Genomic DNA, 18997 nt, shown 5'->3' on the forward strand with positions numbered 1-18997 from the left:
AGGGTGATAGAGGAACAAAAAGCTGGAGGAAAGAAAGATGAAGAGGAGAAAAGGGAAAAAGGTCATAGTTTGTGTGCATATACTTCAGAAGATATTCAGTTCTCTCTATATTGACCTACTTAAAGCTGAGGCTTTGGCATTTTAATACTGTAACCCTCATTTTATTTCAAACTGAACGTGCTGAAGAGTCCGAGCCTGAATTAAAAAAATGCGTATCTGTCCTCATATGTACTGTAAATGATGATCATGTCTCAGAGTTCCTACTCATAGCGATTGTCACCCCACGCACATAGAGGAAAATAGCTGATAAACAACACACAGATCCACAGACGTGAGTCATGAATTACGAGCTCTGCACACCCAGAGAGCCACACCCTGGGACAGGCATGAGTGTTACAGGCATGTCTTGACAGCTCTGCCTTTTCTGTGGAAGAGGTGGAGAGAGGAATGCTGAAGCAGGTAAAAGGACACTGAGGGATCATCTATATAGTTCTGACAGTTCAGCTATAAGTAACTATAAAGGAGTCTTTTCCTCCATGCCAAACTGACTGACTGTACTACAAAAATCTGCTGCTCCATTGCTCTCCGTGCGCATTCACATGGCCAAGCCTGTTGCACCGGTGGCAACTGGAAAATATTACCCTCTACTGGAAACTCAGTGAGCCAGGGGGCTACTACTAACAACTCCCAGACAGCTGAAACATCACAAGAGGCCCCATCCAGACACTGTTTTTTTTCTAAGGGCCCACAAGCTGAAAAGACTGGGAACCACTAGTTTAATCTTAAAGTGTGGTGTATTTTACAAGCTTCTCATGTGTTTGGTTTTTTTTTATGTCACATATAAAAGTCGTTTAAATTGAAATAAATAAAGTAAATCAAAAATAGTCAAAAATGTACTTAGTTACTGTCTACTGCTCCTTCATAGCATATCAGTATCATGAGGTTGTCGTTATTGACTTGTCTTCTGACAGTCTGCCACCGGTTCGCATCATGGAGTAGTTAACTGTTGAAGAAACTTTGTATATATATATGACTGACCAAGGTAATAAATCTACAGTTATTTCCGATGCGTTGACCTCCGCAAATGCTTTCTTAAAACACATATGGAGCTACTATATTTCAGGGCGGTAGAGCCTTCGAAAATACAAGATAAACGGCTGCCGATGAGTAGACAGTTTTAATAGATCCGCATATAGTACAATTTTAGTTTTCCAGTTTCAGTTTAGCTAACCTATTGTTGTGGAGGAGGGTGCCTTGATGACTTCCGAGATGAAAAGATTTCCCTATATTTTAAGATGAATATTTGGTGCATAGTTGTCACATTTAATATATAGGTTTTGAAGACACATGCATTCTGCCAAATTGATGTTTTATTGATTAGATGGCATATGTAAATATGATAGATGGAATGATTGATTTCAAGGATAATATACATATAAGACTTTATAGAAACATAAAATAGAAAGATATCCACACATTTGGCACAGCTCTGACAGAGCTCAAGCTTTTAATCTCTTTGTGGTGTATGGTGAAAATAGCACCGGTTCAACTATTCAGCCATCTTTCTTTCATGCCCTCTTATTGTGAAGATATGAGAAATGTCCATGGAACCGTCCTGGTAGCTGCCTCCATGTGACAGGGTGATCATCGGCGCTGTAAGAAGTCCGCAGATCTTTTACTCAAGCAAAACTCAATTTACAAGTAAAAGTCATGCTTTCTATATCTGACTTAAGTAAAACTACAAAAGTATTAGCATCAAAATATACTTATAATATCAAAATTAAAAGTACTTATGCAGAACGGCCCATTTTAGAATTTTTCTTATTATATAGCTTACTCTATAATACACGATAATTTATTTGTTATTATGTTGTATATTATTAATCTGAATATGAAAAGTAACAAATGTTATCAAATAAATGTAGTGGAGCAGAAGCACAAAGTGACATAAAATAAAAACACTCAAGGAAAGAACATGTACCTCAAAATTATACTGAAACACAGTACTTGAGTAAATGTGCTTGTGTCTTCTCACCCCTATTGATCATCACAGTCCAATGCTTTACCAGGTCAGTGTTTGCTTTTTTGTCTCTGCTTCTACGTGAATGCCACTAGAGGTCAGGCTCGTTCAGTAAATTGGCCTCTATTGCTATTTCATCCTCCACCTATCCGACCCACATTGCTCTCTCTGTCCAGGTTAACGTCACCTTTTAGAGGTGTCTGTCGACTACCGGCCCAAAAAAAAGAGATATATATGACATCTGACGATGGAACTGTGTGAAGTTAACGCAGCCCTTACCCCTACACAAAGCTGTGTCAAGTGATCGTCAGTGGGGGTTGGTTTCGATCCGCCTCCGAGGTGCTTTCCACTGAGAAGAGGAGCCAGAAGACCATTGAGATGTTCCCCTTCACAGTTCTCCCCAGGGTTCTCCCCGCTGTTCTGCCACCTCATACCAGGACAGAGCCCCAAGGCTTTTGGGGCTCTGATGGAACGATCTGGGTTCAGAAGTCACTCTGAGGGACTGGCCACACTGTCAGAACACGAGGGATGTATGACTCTGGAGGACATACATTGGTTCGTATTATGAGGCTTATACATTAATGTAAAGTACCTGGATTGCCAGTATATAGCCGTGTAAATGTCCAACATGTTTTTGATTATCATAAACCTCAATTCCAGTTGTCTTGTGCGTTTTTTTTTTTTAAAGAGGGGCAGGGAATGTGCTGTGCATATATGTATCAACATAAGATGCTGTTTATTTATTTCAACACATATGTGAGGTAGACTGCAGTAACTTATCTAGAGCTGAGAGAGGATAGAAGATGACATGTGACAAGGGTCCCATGCTGGATTCAAGCTCATTCACAACGTCACAGCGACTTCTTGAGTAGATCACATGTGCTGTATGTGCTGTACAAAGAAGTGTAGTAACACTCAGGATCAAAAGCTGATGTCCTCCTTTTTTTTTTTTTTACATTGTGAAACTTATGACCAGTTAAAGTCCCAATGAGTCGGTCAGTTTTAGCATGTTTTCCGAACATCTTGCTCGTAACCTCTGCCTCCTTTACTAGAGAATAATAGTCAAATGGCATCAACGTAACTGAGGGGAGGGCCTCTTTGCGGACTCTCTAATATGAGATGTTTTATTAAGCAGCCAATGGAGGCCATGCATATTGAGAAGATTTCATTTTGTCATCACTGTTGATGTTTTTAGTTGAAGACAGAACCAAGGCAACCAAACCACTTTCAGACAAAGTGTGACCACAAGTCACGATAGCCTTCTAATTGAGGGAATCAGATTATACATTCACAATACTTATGTTCAACTTTTAAAAAGTTTAGTCTTTTTAAAAAGTTAAAAACAGTTGTTGTCAAACCAAGCGGCAGTACCATACTTTGCTAACTTAAAACTACATTGTACACTTTTGAGAAGTTTTATCTTTTCTATTTTTAACAATGCATCCTATTTCATATGATGCTTTTATGTTTTCTGTGTGAAATCTGAATTTGTAAAGTAACTACTGCTGTCAAATAAATGTAGTGGAGTAAAAAGTACAGTATTTTTCATCTCAATTGTAGTATTACTGTAACTACAATACTTGAGTACAGTAAATGTACTTTGCTACATTCCATCACTGCACAATTGTCATGTTGTACGATTGTACCGAACCAGTTACAGCAGCTTGTCAGAGGACGCTTCACTGTTTGAAAAGAAAATTCGAATTTTCGAATTTGAGTAGAAAGCTTTCAAGAAAGTAATTGCTTTTCGTATTTCTAAACCGACTTAAATCTTTTAAGAATTTTCAGGGAAATTCAGATTGCCAGTAGAGTCACAGTAGTATGGCTTGTTGTGGTGCGGTATGTGTCGTATAGGGCATTTAATGAGGGATAAGTTTAACCTTAATTATACTCTGGGGGAGTTCTTAAGAGATTCCTTTACACTCAGAAAAATCCAGAGGTGATTTTTTTTTTTTTTTTGAACTCTTCTCAGCATGTGTTATATCTGACCATCCCATGTAGAGCAATGTTGTGAAAGAGTTGGACAGCAACAACCTTAGAGGATTGCTCATATTGAACCACCCGCTGATTTGGAACAACAAAGTGGGCCAATATTCTATTCTGGGGTTTCCCGTGTGCTGATGACTGAGGTGTTTGGCTTTCGCCACTTTCACAACCGGCTGGTAGTGATCATCCCAGCCTGTGAGTCAGCCAGCATGTGATCCAGTAACGAACCTATAAAAAGTGTGAAGAGTTATCATCAGCATTTTTTTTTTACAATAGCCTCATTAGTAATTGACAATATAGCATCTAAACAGTTCAATCAGAGCAGTCAGATCATGTTTCAAGTGTCTGAAGCTCCTAATGGATTCTAAGTAATGGGAATTTATGAATTCAGTAGAGGTGACATTGTACTTGTTCAATTTGACATACAGTGTGTGCTAAATGTCAACTTTGGGGCAAGAGCATTGTGCCCGTTTTGGTCTTTGAAAGGTAAGGCTGGCTCAGGGAATTAATTTCTCACAAATCCACGCTGTCAGGTGATTATTAGAGTTTCTGTTCCCCGCATGAGTAGGTAGGAAAGGTACTGTGGTTTCCAGTGTTTTGGGGACAACACAGAACAAGGAGTCTTTCCACAGGGAAGGGAAAAGAAATTAGAAAGCGAGGAATTAATCAGCACAGGAGTTTGTCCCGTTTTAGTTGGATAACAACAGGAACATAAAACAACATGTTCTTCCCTGACAGTAATAAATCTGGGTATTTGTCCACAACGGAAATGCAACACAAAGTTTTACCTCTGATTTGCGTAACAGTTAACACAACATTCTGCTTTTGTATATTATATTCAAACATCTGGAAGACAGAGTATTGGTAAATCGATTTGGAATTACTGTGGGTCTGGCTAGATTATGCATTTAAAAAATAAATCTAATATGAAAAGTGATGCCCTGGAAGTTGTTGTGGTCTGTGTAATATTAACATTCTTAGTAATGAAAAGATAAATCTATTAACAGATTAATCTATTAGTCATCTGAGGAAAAAAATAATTGACAAAAACTGTATCAAATACTCACCATTTCCAGACAGTCAAATGGGAAGATTTGCCGCTTTTCTCCATTTTATATCACTGAAAAATGAATAACGTTGGGGTTTTAGACTGTTGGTCAGGCAATTCAAACAATTTGATGATATCAACTTGGGCACTAGGAACTTGTCGTGGGTATTTTTAACTTTTGTGGAATTTTACTGCTAAACAGATAATTGATTAAACTGAAAAACAATCAACATATTAATGAGCACATGAAAATAATAATAGTATTTTGCAGCCCTATACTGAATAGATTTTAAAATGTGTCGCTATGGGCACAAACATGGACCACAGTAACCCATAAACATTGCCACAATAACTCTCTGTGTCTCTCTCTCTCTCACACTCTCACACACACACACACACACACACACACACACACACACACACACACACACACACACACACCCAAGAACACATAGGCAAATAGTGTTTCGTCATGCCATCTAAATATATCAAGCCTTTCTGTCTCACCTATCATACTTGCACATGCAACATGAGCAAGTCAAATGTGGCAGTTGGAGCAAAAGCAGAGATGTGACTGCTTTTCTGTCATAGCTTCTATATTGGTAGACCGCAGAAAACAGTTGGTGTACTTTGCCACGCACCGGTGGCTCAGTCACTGATAATACAGACTGTTAACCACCGTACCCGTAACCCAAAGGTAAAGCGTTTTAACTTCTCTGACACCACAGACGGGATGGATGTTGGGTGATGGTGCTGTGCATTTTTTTGCTAAATATGTATAAGGAAAGATGACGAGGTCTGCTTAGTACAAACCTAAATTACGAGAAACAACTACATTGCAGAATGAAGATGTCAAGATTTCTGCAGTTACGTTCTGGTACATTGCCATTAGCTATGGAGGCATGTAGGTTCCCTGAAGAGACTTTCTTTTAATGAGATTAATTGATTTATTACTCATTATATGATGATTTTACAGGCTACACTTTTTTTTTAGTAAAATTGCCCGGTGGTACCATTTTTTTAAAAATAGTTTTTAGGAAGGGAACTTTTTTTGTGTTATATTTTATTTGTAGACAGGCACATGACACAGAGTTTTTTGTTTGCATTGTTCTTTTATATGTAAAAAGTTATGATCTTTTTTCTGTTTCACCACTGCCCAAATGTTGTTGTTTTTTCCTTTCTTTTTCTTATAAGTCCATGTGGGCTGGGAACTTGAATGTGAATGAAAAAATAAATAACATAAATAACTTACTAACTGCACTTGAGTGGGCATGAAAGAATAAATAATTGATAATCCACAAACTTATGGACTATTAAAAGACAGAGAAAGGTAGAAACAGACTAGTTGAAGTGAATCTTGCACCTCTGCATCCAGCCTGGTGGCAGAGAGCCCACAACGGCTTCTGAGGTGTCCTTGAGCAAGACATCAACTCCCTCTGAGCACCAGCAAGTCAGTTTTACAACACGATTTCCTAAAAGTCAAAACATAATCACATCATCATTACAATAGCTGTACTCATCCATACAGAAATACACAGATAAATACATACATGCCTACTTCAGCAGGTCACAGTCAACTTATGATCAAGTGATGAGGTTTTTCTTTCGTTCTCCTGACTCATTTGCCGAGGCTGGGTTCATTGCGACCCAATGACTTATTTCTGAGGCTGTTACATGAAATAGAATATGATGCGACCCGTCTCGCTCCCCCGGTGAAGCTTCTCTGTGCACCGTAGGTGGGAAACGCTTTTCAGCGCCGAGACCGACGGATAGAGACCCCCCCTGGCGGCGGTGAGCTGTAACTCCAGGTTGTGACAGAGAGAGAGAGAGAGAGAGAGAGAGAGAGAGAGAAAGGAAAATGGGTAAACGGAAAGTCCCCGTGTGGAAATCCCCTTGACTTGGGCTGTTTCCTCCCTTTAAAAAAAAAAAAAAAACCACAAAAAAAAAAACCAAAAAAAAAAAAAACAACTAGCGTTCGCGGACGTGTGTACTCTTTTGAAAGGCTTCGTAAGCTGCAAGAGCTCCAAGATAGATCTGGTACTGACGGAAAGAGGAGGTTGAATGGCGCCGAGCACCGCTGCAGTGAGGCTGAGTTTAGTGGCTGAGAGAGGACTAGCCTGAGCATCCAGGAGGGCTTTGTTATTACCCCGACATTTTACACAGGTAAGACGCCAGTCCTCCCTCCCCACGCGGACAGCATTTTCTAGCCAAGGGGGTGAGACCCGGTGGGTACAACACGTCTGGGCCTCGAGTAACGTATGGTCGTGTTTCTGGGGACACGGAGGGAGCCCGGAGCCTGCTCACGACAGTGGCTTTTGACAGCCATTGTTTACAAAGACGTCACCCCCCGCGAGCGGATCACAGGGCATTTAAACAGGCAAATGTGGCGTCGGCGCCGCTGCACCGTGTCAAAACCCGCGGCGCGAGACGCGATTCAGCGCTACATTGTTTCAGGGGCAGTTGTCATTGGAATTACGTAAGCCTCGAACGTCAGCAAAGTCTCCCGTTATTGTGCTTTTTCTCTGTGTGTGTGTGTGTGCGCGTGTGTGCGCGCGTGTGTGTGGGGGGCCAGAGAGAAAACCTAAACCGTAGCGTCCGCCGCCGTGCCACTGTCTGTCTGCCCAGAAGTCCTGCAGCGGCGCCAGCACACCAAACGGCGATTAATGAGTCAACGCGTGTCAACGCGCTCGCTGACATCGATGTGTCTGTTGTCTGGTCCCTCATGTGACTGAGTAGCCCTTTAGCATGGCCTGGCCTGTTGTTGCACCTGCTGCTGTTCGGGTAGTGGGGGCACAGGGGCCACTACGAGCGAGATATTCAGGTGTTGCAGTTGGGAACTTAGGCAGCGTCCACCGACTGGCAGCTTCTAAACGGTTGACTCGTGGATCTTGGTGCAAGTTAAAAAGTCAGCAGAACTCCAGGCCTTGCTGACCATCACTTTATACTTCCTGTGAGCTGAGAATGTATGACTCCCTTTTCATTTTGGGGAAAATATTCCTCTAAAACAGTCACGCTACTCGTTTACCATACTTCCAATGTCAGGCTGGGCATTGAATCTTAATACTTTTTAAGTAGCCACCAAAATATACTATAGCATTGAGTATTAAAACGGTCAAGTAATGCATGTTGGCACCAACTAATTATTCAGATTCTTAGTCTCGTTTGTTTATCCTTCAAACTGAAATTTCCTGACTTAAATCGGGAAACGTTGCAAACTCTAGGTTGTATTTTATTCATGAAAAATTATTTCATAGCTGCTTGTGTTAAGACAACATTAAACAGTGATTTATTGGGAGGTTTAACTATTTTGTTAGATGGGATTAGGAAATGTTAATCTTCCTCAAACTATGGTATTGAGAACAGTATCATTTTTGGTACTGGCACTGGTATCAAAAATTTTCTGACGATTCCTAGCCTTACCCCATGTTTTAAACAAAGACTTAATGCAGGCAGACAGTTTTGCCCTCTAGAGAAAAGTGGGGGCGAGTGGCGAGACCTTGGGCCAGTCAGTGTGACCTTCCCAGCAGCCTGGGAAGCCCTGGGTGGCCTTTAGTTGAAGTCTGGAAAACACCAGTTTATTGTTGGAAGGCTTTGAGCTCAGTGGGACACTGGGACGCCCTGTTGGCGGAAACTCTTAAAAACCATCGAGACGAAAAGGAGAATTACAAGAACAAACAAGGATACAAAGGGTTCTTTGTGTACTTTATTCTGTTAGGCCCACCAGAATCTCTAGTCAAAAAGCACCAACCTCCGCAGTGGGATGATCCTGTGTGTTGGGTGATTTCCCGAACAAACTGTAAATTAAGTTATGTCTTGAGTCTCAATTAATAAGGAAGGGGAATCTCCACTGAAAATTTCCCACCGGTCTGTTCTATTCTTTTCTACTGTACTCTACTGTGAAATAACATATCCCCTCCACCGCTCCCCTTCTCTCCATCCAGTTTCCGCATTGTTCGGTCGTCGGCGGTTGGTGCCGCCTCCTCCTCCTCGTTCCTCTTCCTCCCCTCCTTCCATCCACCTGGCCACCCATCCGCCATGTCGCAGGGTCAGAACTTCCTCCCCAAATTCCTGTTTGTCTCCAACCTGCTGAAGGCGGTGAAGATCCGTCAGCGAGTGCCCAACGACGTGGTTAAGCCCGCGGCCAGCGGAGGCCTGATGCACCACCTGCGGGGTATGCACAGGTACACTCTGGAGATGATCGCCATGAACCACTTCCCACAGGCCTTCAGGGAGGTGGTGCAGGCCGCTATCCTGGACCGAGCCATGCAGGCCTCATTAGAACAGGAGAAGAAGCTCAACTGGTGTCGGGAGGTGAAAAAGATGGTGCCCCTACGTACCAATGGTAAGAGAGATTTAACTGATGTTCAGGAATTGTACTGGAATCTGGAGTCTCCAGAAAACCAGGTTTCTATGATTTTCTTACTTGTGGGTGACGCTCAGTGAGGTTTTGAGCATTTTAGTGAGGTTTTGGGATGTTTTATCACAGATTTAAATTTCTGGTTTGTGGAGCAGGAGTTTGTGGTGCCATTTAATACAAAGCTCAACAGATTCAACAGTTGGTCACAGAGCTGATTTCAAACTTTTGTTCCTTGATTTCGGGAACCGTAGCGATCTTCATTGCTAAGGGCAGAGGATGTGTTTTGCTTTTGTTTCATTTTCTGTGATAGAGGAGGTGCGTATTTATGAGCCAGGGCTATTTCATTATGTAAATTCTGAGATGTCATTACCCACAAGCAGGGTTACTGTAAATGACAACAATCCGGGGACGCAGGTTCCACTTTCGCATACATTTAGCAGCCCCCTTGGTTTTACTGTGCCGAGCTGAGTGTTTTGAATTCAGTCAGCCCGTTGCTAAGTCATGTTTTCTGTTACGTGGATGTTGTAACACAGGAACATCCCGGGGTAGGCAAACATTCAGACATGGGCCTGATTGCTTCTGATCATAGCTGTGCTGGGAAATTCTCTGGCGTCACATGCACGACTGTTATTTACTGTCGATGATGTTTCAGACTCAACTATTTCCACAGTTTTTCATTTACAACCTTAGGGGTACGTCCCCTCTTTTTCTGTGTAGGTGTGTAAGGAGTGTGAATGTCAGTGGATCTCAAAACATCTAAAATAATTTTACCTTAAATTCCCCACCTTCCTGACTGATGTAGGTTTAGGTTGCTGTCTTTGTGACTGTCAGATGTGTCACAGCTCAACAGGCTTTGTTAAATCAAATGTGACTAAATCCAGCTGTGTGTCATTATCTCTCCTGGCCTTTTTATCTATATTGCAAGAACTTAAATAAATGTGGTGTGTACAACAGTCTCAGGTCTATTTTTAGATGAGGGGAAAAAACAATTTTGAAGGGAAACAGCCATAGCATTCAAAACAGAAGAAGGAAGCGGAAATCAAGTGCTGTGAAGTTTGTCTTAAACATGTGAGTTTCCAGAGGATATAGGCTCTTTCTTTCTCATAGGAAGTGATTAAGACTTAAAGGTGAGAAATTCCTATACCGATCTCATCTAAGAATTTGCTTTGTTCAGTAACTGAATGCATGAGGAACCTGCTCCGTGTTTTGTATTATGTCCTCTTGCTTGTTTTTCGTAAATTGTGAGACGCTTTGCGAGGGGCCCTGCCGATGCTGAAGTTTGTAATTACTAAGGCAGTTTCTGTATCTCTCATCAACTCATGGTTCCTCTTCAGAAAGACTCCTGATTTGATGACAAAACTCTTCTAACTTCTTCTGCCAGTAACCTGGATGGAATTTCCTGGCTTGCAAAGATGATGTCAGAATGATGAGACAATTTAGAGCTGGAGTGTTTCACTCTGAAACATCCAGACGTGACTTTGAGCAGAGGACGGGCAACACACACACACACACACACACGCTCAGAGGACTGACTGACTGCTGCTGAGTCACTGGAGCTCAGCAGACACACACACACACACACACACACACACACACACACACACACGCACAGAACGTGAGAGAGCAGAAGTCCGTTAATGAACATCCACTCAGAGCAGGTCATATTAATCAATCTTCTCAGAGTTGTAACACTGTTATGAGATCGGTCTCCATGTCGTCTGGGACCTAAATTCACCCGTTAGCCCAAAATCTTTTTCTCAGTTCTACAGCTATGTGAATTTAGAAAAGATTAAAACCTCTCAACTCAGTCTTCCGAAAATCCAACTTCATTCCCAGGCTAGACTAAGAAATACAACTGACCATCATAAAAGCAAAACATCCCTGTTAAACGTCCACTCCCTGGCAATTAAAAATAACAGGGCCATATCCGTTTTCTTCTTTCATGTAACTTTTCCACCCACTGAAGAAATGCGTTATTGAAATTCAGTTTGTCTTCTGTCTTGAACGTCTAGGATGCATCCGAGGGTTTTTCCCAAACAGCATCCCATGTCTGTCATGTGTCCCCAACAGGCCGGATTTGTTCAGCTACAATACACTGACTCTACATACTGTACTAACAGAGAGGACAGAAACACTGTTGCTGTGTTTTGCCTTATAAGTACAGATTTCAGGTTTCTGTGCATAATGTAGTATCACATTATTGTTTACTAAACACTCCAGTTCTTTTCCGGGCAGAAACAAAAATAGTCTTGGCCAGGACTCGTTTTGTTGGACTAGTCTAGAGGAGTAGAATAGTGGATCATGTGTGACACAAACCTATAGCCCCACTGGAAAGCACAGCATTACAAACTTGTATCACCTGGATGGCAAACAGATGACGATTAAATCTGGTCCTACAGTAGTTTGTTTTCGGGATGTGTCCCAGCTTGCCACAGAGGAAGTGGCTATATACAGGCCGATGGGACAAGCAGACCATCTTTCATCCTTAGTCGTTAAGCAGCTCAATTCAGGGTCAAACGCCTCTGTGTTTCTGTGCACAATAGGAAGCAATTATGCATGCGCATTTGGCCGTTTATACCTATTTTTGTATGCCTGTGTATGTATCTCTGTTGAGGATGGTGCAGTCGAGGATGCCTTTTCTCACTTTGTTTTTTTTGTTGAGCGTGATGCAAGAGTGCCGAAATGCAACAACAGCTAGCTAGTCTGAAATAGAAGCAGATGTGGTTTTTTCCACAAAGTTCAGTGGGGTGTTCCTTTGGTTGAATGAAAACAACTGTATCTCACATTACAGTTACCTTGCACCACAGGTAATGTTATTGTGAGATACCCGATCACAGTTTGGCCTATGGTATGACATTAATCACTGGCTTTTATTTTCCTTGTAGGTTAACATTTTCTTAGCTGTAAATAACTTTTCCTGTACAAAGGTTAGTTCTTGTAATGCGAACAGCTCTTAGATTAGGATTCTCGCGGTATTAGTTTCATTTTCATACAGCACTATTATACAGGGACAGGTTTGCACGCTTCAGGTGCGTGTGAACTGTTGCCAGGTAATGCACATTACTGTACATTTGTATAGGTTTGTGCATGTGACTCGACGTGTTATCTCAGCGCTCACTAATCACAGCCTTCATCAGGTGTTGATAGCAGTAGTTAAAAGATAGCATTCCATCCTGTCCAAGCCACACCCCTGTGGAAAGTCCAGGACCAGCTGAGTAGCACTGATGCGTTGGGATCATAGGAGGGGAACACACACACAAGAGGCAGAAGTTAGCGCAGGGAAATTCCTGTGTTTTAGTATGGCAACAGGGTTTTTTAGAGCTTTACACATTGACAAACATGGGCTCTCCTGTTTCACAATGAGAAAAAGACCCAGCACTGCCATAGGAGAACAAATAAAGTTCCAGGGTTTTTAGTCGCCCGTGCTCTGTCTCTCACACGCACACACAAACAAGTGCCTTTTGAGAAACCAACTCTTTATCTCTCTGGACAGTTATTAGAATATAGAGGAAATAGTTTTCTTTGTCACGAGACTAGACAACATATTGTTGGAGGTTTTCTGGGAAGATAAAGGTATTAAAAGAGTGATATTTAACTTTTCAAAAATGTATTTCAGGTAAATTAAGGGGCCATTTTTCTAAGGCCAGCTGTGTAGAAGCTGAGCTTTGTCTGTGGTGTGTGCGTATATTCAGACATGTGAGGTTCATATAATAGTCTAGACACCAGATAGTGCAACAACTATCCCGACAGCTTGGAAATCCCCAGACTTTTGTTACGCTTGTGTGTGTGCACACTGCAATTTTCTGTTGTGTATGCTGAGTACACACCGCATTTGCATGTGCATGTGCCGGTCCCCTGCACAGTTTTAGAAGTTTGTGTCCCATGTATAAAATGAACTACCTGTAGTGCTAATATCCTATGTTTTTGCCTACCTCTTCTGTATGTGTCTATAGGAGATGGGAACTGTTTGCTCCATGCAGCCTCTCAGTACATGCTAGGGGTTCAGGACACAGACCTGGTGCTTCGAAAAGCCCTCCACGGGGTTTTGAAGGAGACGGACACTGGCGTGTTTAGAGCCCGCTTCCAGGCAGAGCTGCTCCAGTCCCAGGAGTTCACCCAGACTGGACTCCGATACACCACCATGGTATGAAGATTAGACGAATTCCATCTTAAAAGCTTTTTCCATTACTCTGCATTAAGATGACTGCTAAACGACAGTAGCCTGAACTAAAAAATACAACCTATGTGCCAGTGACACAGTAAATGTCTCTTTTGCATCCTTGTATGCAACCCACAAATAAATGTAAATATATATTTTTTATTCTTACAGAACATTTCAAGTCAGATTATAAGCATACATCATTCTCCTCATATTCGTACCTACAAAATATTTTTTGGAATGATTTTACTCGAACTTAATTCATTACACAAGTGTCTACAAGTTAATAACCTAACTCTTTGTGTTTTGTATATGTGTGTGTGCTATCCCAGAACTGGGAAGAGGAGTGGGAAAAGATTGTGAAGATGGCGTCTCCGGTCTCCAGTAGCAACGGCCTCCAGTTTGACTCTCTGGAGGACATTCACATTTTCATCCTCTCCAACATTCTCCGCAGACCCATCATCGTCATCGCAGGTAGTCACTTTTTATCATCTCAAAGCATTTTTACTGGTGCCTGTTAGCCATCAAAGACTCGCTCGCTCGTCTTGTATTAACAAGTCTTTCAATGATAGAGAAGGGGGAGTTGCCTACTCAACCATCAACATTTTTCTGTTAGTTGTTTTGAAGTCTTCGTGATGTTTGATTTCACTGTATCACCTCCCATCCATTTCGGTTAATGTCTGTAGAGTGGATATTGTGCTTTATAAACTGTTTGGAGGGTAAATATGCCGGAACTTGTTTTAAACTATATTCGAGTTTCCCATTTTAAAGTTGTTTTTGGTGTTCTTGCCGTGCAGTTGACAGTTTAATCAAAAGTTTCTGTATTGGCACTCTGCATAAGTGATAAGCATTGCTAGCATTATTCATCAAATTCCTAAATTAGTTACCTCTGTCCAGAAGCTGAAAAGTTCGATTTCTCTCAGGAACATGCAAACAATATGTCCTATAAAAATATGTACTAACAACATGTGTAACTTGTTCTTGGAAAGTCATCTTTAAAATAATAAGTGACTCTTGAATCGCTGTTCTTCCAACAGACCAGGTGGTCAGGAGTATGAAATCTGGCTCCTCCATCTCTCCTCTGAATGTGGGTGGGATTTATCTGCCACTACACTGGCCGCCCACAGAGTGCTACAAATACCCGATAGTGCTTGGCTACGACTCCCAACACTTTGCACCTCTCATCACCATCAAAGACAGTGGTCCAGGTAGGAAACAATAAGAGACCAGTGTTATGTACCTGACATGACAAAACGAGAAAGACAAATACCAGATATGAGGTTTCTCATGTGACGTTCTGGTCCTAATTTCTCAGAGATCCGAGCAGTACCGCTGATCAACCCAGGACGGGGGGACTTTGAGGAGCTGAAGGTTCACTTCCTGATGGAGAAAGAACAGCAGCAGAAAGAGAGGCTTCTCAAAGACTACCTGTTACTAATAGAGATCCCTGTCATAGGCTTGGGCTATGACGTCTTAAGGATCATCAATGCTGCAAGGTATTTACAGACTATAAGCTCTGTCCCCTAAATGGACAAAATGGAAAGGAAAAAATAAAAGATTGATGCCCCAGTTGTAGGTCCTGGCCATAATGTTTAAGGCAGTTTTGCATGTTGCAACTCAGAAATTAAGAACTTTATTTTTAGGTCGATGATCACAAATATTGTAAGTCAAATGGTTTAATGGTTTTAATTCAGTTAAGAAACACATTGTACTGTGTCTCTGTCCTAAGACTGGATGAGGGCAATCTCCCTGAAGACATGAACCTGATGGAGGACTACCTGCAGCTTGTCAACCATGAGTACCAGCGCTGGCAGGAGGACAAGGAGCAGGCATGGGCCGCCCAGCCACAGCGCCCACCTCCCTTCTCTGTCTCCCAGCTCTCCCTCATCGAAATCCGCTGTGCCACACCACGATGTACCTTCTATGTCTCTGTGGACACGCAGCCTCATTGCCATGAATGCTTTGAGAAGCGACAGGCCACTACCGGTGGAGGAGCAAGGATAGAAGGGGTGGTACAGACCAAGGGAGGAGGGGTACAAGGTGGGGTAGGTGCGATAGGGGGATCAGAGACTGAGGTGAACTCTAGAGGAGCCCGAAGTGGCAGCCCACCATCCTCCTCGTCTGGGAGAGGGGTGGTGTTGTCCAGCCCGCGCTCAGCCCCACCCACAGCCCCCAGCCTCAGCCTGTACAGTGAAACTCATGCCATGAAGTGCAAGACACCCGGCTGCCTCTTCACCCTTAGCGTGGAGCATGATGGACTTTGCGAGCGCTGCTTCAACTCCAGGCAGAACCATGGACCCCCTGGAGCTGTAACGGTTGCTACAGGACTCCCAGGCCCCAATGGGGGGCCTGTAGTCCCCCACCAGGCCCAGGGCTCTGGCTGGACCCAGTGGGGGGGCTGTGAGACAGAGACAGAACGCTGCAGCATGTGTAGACAGGAGGTGTTCAGGATATTCAATGGCCTGTGTCCACCCTGCATGCAGAGACAGCAGGCTCCAGAGAGGGGAGAGCCACAGCAGAGCAACCCCCGAACTGAGGCCTCATCTTCGGCTTGGAGCCAGGCCAGGGATGCTGAGCGGCCATGCCTCACCCTAACCCCAGGGCACACCTCAGCATGGCAGGCCCCTCTGGCCCGGCCTTGTAAAAGATCTGGTTGCCAGTTCTTTGGGACGCCAGAGAAGTTGGGTTTCTGCACTATTTGCTACGTCGACTATCAGACCAACCACCGTAAGTCTTTACAAGAAACTGGAAAACTTTTATCATGTTATAGGGTTGTCAGACATAGAAAAGAAAGTTATTTTAAACAAAAGTCTTTGTGAGTTTGTTTTTGTTTTGTAGGGATTATTGATATGTAATGTGTAGTTGGATTTCTGTTTTTCTTAACTCAGACTTTAAATTATACGGGACATTGCTTATGTTAGCCACTGTATGTTTCAGACATGACCCCTCCCCCTGCCCCGGTCCAGAGCCGGCATGGTTTGGAGGCAGGCTTCCAGAACGCCTCACGGTGTCGTGGGCCTGGGTGTGGTGCGGTTGGCAAGGCAATGCTGGAGGGCTACTGCGACAAGTGCTACGTCAAAGAGCAAAGCGCACGGCTCAACCAAGTGGCACATCGCACACCACACTCCCCTCCTCTAGTCATGGTAAGGGTCTGCCACACCTTCTTATCGCCATCTACCTTGCTGTACTGTACTTCACCTTGTGTTATCTGTTATTTGTTTCTTCTCCTTCCTTTGGTTGTCTTTCTTTTTCTCTGATTCTCGCCTATTTTCCCAACTCTTGTGATATCCTGCCGGTCCACAGTTGCCAATTGACCTTTCCTCTCTTTCTCTTTGCTCCCCTTCTCTTTCTCTGTACAAAGCGTGACCGAGCAGCCAAACCCAGATCTTCTCAGCAATCCCAGACCCAGACCCAGACTCAGTGCCGGCGGAGTGGCTGCAGCAACGTGTCCCCGGGTTGCACAGACCTTTGCCCAGAGTGCCACACACGAGGCCAGGGCAGAGAGGTGGGCAGGCGGGCGCAGGCGCCCAAGGAAAAGTCCAAGCAGCGGTGCCGGACGCAGGGCTGCGACCACTACGCCAACCAAGAGAAACAGGGCTACTGCAATGAGTGTGACCACTTCAAACAGATTTACCGCGGCTGACCGCATACGTACCCATGCACACAGCGACGATGATGACACATCGCTAGCACGCTAGAGCCGCTGCCCTGCTGTGGGCGCCCCATGCCAGTCAATGCACCTCTGATACTAACTAACCAACTAACTAACTAGCTAGTGACTAACTAGTAACCTTATGGCCTGAAAATCAAACCCCCCATGTAGAATGTGAAGAGAGAATGTGTGTACGTGGGGGGGGAGTGAGTGTGTGTGTGTTCGCAGTAGACATGGCCTCCAGAATACCTCTTTGTGCAATTATTATCATCTGATGTGCCCTGTGCACTTACACGGTGAGAGGTTTGGCTACATGTCAGAGCAACTGACTTAACTCCTGTGTACAATATGTATTTAGAGGTACGTAGTGAATCGTGCCGGACAAAATGATTGTATGTTGACATAACGAGAAGCATCTGACATTGCTTTCTAGACCACAGCCAAGGATTTATACCCCCCCGTCTGTCTGTCTGTCTTTAACCCATCTGTGTATCTGTCTGCCTGTCTGTCAAGCATTTGCTCTGTAGAGTGAGGGATGCAGTAGTTGGGGAAGCCCAGCAACAAATCTGTGCAAGTAGTAAGCAGAAGTGAGCCAAATTGGGCCGAAGCAAAGCAAGTGAAATGCTAGAAATGAAATAAAATGGTATTCACCACTGTTTTAGCTTAGTTCTCCAAAATCACTCATTTATGTCCTCCCACAGTAGACAAAGATTTGCCAAAAAAGGCTCTTGCAATCAATATTGTAAAATTGTCAAGAATGAATTTTCTTCCATTAGTCAGTCAATAGCAGTGTTAGTTCATATTTTGAGGCAAATTAAACTTAGTATTGTCACATATCTGTTATATGAAGTTATTGTGAATTGCTTGATGTGGAAAGTAAGAACAGACCATGTGTCTACACAGTGCAAGACAGACAGGGCAGGCCCCTGCTAGTTTTGGTGCTACATGTACAGAAATACAAGCCTCTCCATTGTAGCCAACATGCTGGCGGTGTCAGCGGACAGAAGGCAGAGAACACAGTAGAGACAGGACTCATTCCCTTTCTATTCCTCCTTTCCTTCCTCTTATTTCCCCTCTTCTCCTCCAAAACAGAGCTGTTGCCTTGGACATTGTTTTCCTGTTTACTGACCACTTAAGCACCTAGAAACGCATAGATACATGCGCACACATACAGTACCTACACATGCGCACACAAATGCAGTAGTTCCAGTCCTGTGAAAAGGGGATTGCCAACTACAGAGAGAACTGAGAACATAATGACGGGTGAATTCTGGACGATTATCCACCTTTCCACCACATACACCCATATGCACACACATGCACATGCAAACACAGCTCTGAGAGATTGTATGCGCCCCACCCCAGCCTGAGGTGATGTGTAGGTAAACAAACCCACAAAGAATGCATGCCTCTCTGCTCCACCCCACTGGATGTGCCAAGGCGACAATTTCAAAACTTCAGAGAGCAATTCCATTGCCTGCTTTGGCTAATCTTGTTTATCTGAATGTGTTTTGTGCTGCCGCTACAACAGCACAGTATTGGGGCTGACCCACGATAAGTTTTGCCTTTACGTAGTGATTAAAATTTTATGGACCAGAGGGGCCTGATCAGTGATCCTGCATCAGTGCTCCCACCTATAAAATGCTTTTGTGAATATGGATCTTGGTCCATATTGTAGGACCTTCTAACCCGATGCCTCATCTCCAACACACACAAACACAGCGCGCGCATGTGTGCGTCTGGAATACGCAAAACTGACATTCCTGGGTTTTTTG

At 43.4% G+C, this 18997-nt stretch overlaps 1 protein-coding gene and 1 long non-coding RNA gene across 4 annotated transcripts; one reads left to right on the top strand and one right to left on the bottom strand.

The window, feature by feature from the left end:
- Window positions 1-1518: 1518 nt before the first annotated feature.
- Window positions 1519-6757, bottom strand: LOC120796571. Its single transcript, XR_005708390.1, has 5 exons — window positions 6613-6757; window positions 6418-6526; window positions 5074-5126; window positions 2300-4234; window positions 1519-1653 (listed from the first exon to the last, which is right to left on the bottom strand). It is a non-coding gene; the product is annotated as an uncharacterized LOC120796571 (long non-coding RNA).
- Window positions 6758-7026: 269 nt separating this feature from the next.
- tnfaip3 (tumor necrosis factor, alpha-induced protein 3) lies at window positions 7027-18997 on the top strand. Of its 3 annotated transcripts, none has more exons than XM_040139559.1 (9): window positions 7027-7217; window positions 8996-9396; window positions 13365-13555; window positions 13903-14044; window positions 14608-14778; window positions 14886-15066; window positions 15300-16297; window positions 16508-16713; window positions 16932-18997. In XM_040139559.1, the coding sequence occupies exons 2-9, from the start codon at window positions 9090-9092 to the stop codon at window positions 17211-17213; spliced, it is 2478 nt and encodes an 825-aa protein (XP_039995493.1). In that variant the 5' UTR covers window positions 7027-7217; window positions 8996-9089; the 3' UTR covers window positions 17214-18997. The 3 variants fall into 3 exon arrangements, with proteins under 3 accessions (XP_039995493.1, XP_039995492.1, XP_039995494.1); XM_040139558.1 differs by lacking the exon at window positions 7027-7217 and adding an exon at window positions 7238-7530; XM_040139560.1 differs by lacking the exon at window positions 7027-7217 and adding an exon at window positions 7667-8017.

This window comes from Xiphias gladius, chromosome 11 (genome assembly GCF_016859285.1).
Source record: "Xiphias gladius isolate SHS-SW01 ecotype Sanya breed wild chromosome 11, ASM1685928v1, whole genome shotgun sequence".
NCBI lineage: Eukaryota > Metazoa > Chordata > Actinopteri > Istiophoriformes > Xiphiidae > Xiphias > Xiphias gladius.

What these genes read in the sequence shown, in the direction of transcription:
- tnfaip3 (XM_040139558.1), top strand. Translation starts at nt 7,313, where the DNA reads ATGGTCGTGTTTCTGGGGACACGGAGGGAGCCCGGAGCCTGCTCACGA. An exon ending in CATCAAAGACAGTGGTCCAG is followed by an intron (nt 14,779 to 14,885) that starts GTAGGAAACAAT and finishes CTAATTTCTCAG; the next exon opens with AGATCCGAGCAGTACCGCTG. An exon ending in AGGATCATCAATGCTGCAAG is followed by an intron (nt 15,067 to 15,299) that starts GTATTTACAGAC and finishes CTCTGTCCTAAG; the next exon opens with ACTGGATGAGGGCAATCTCC.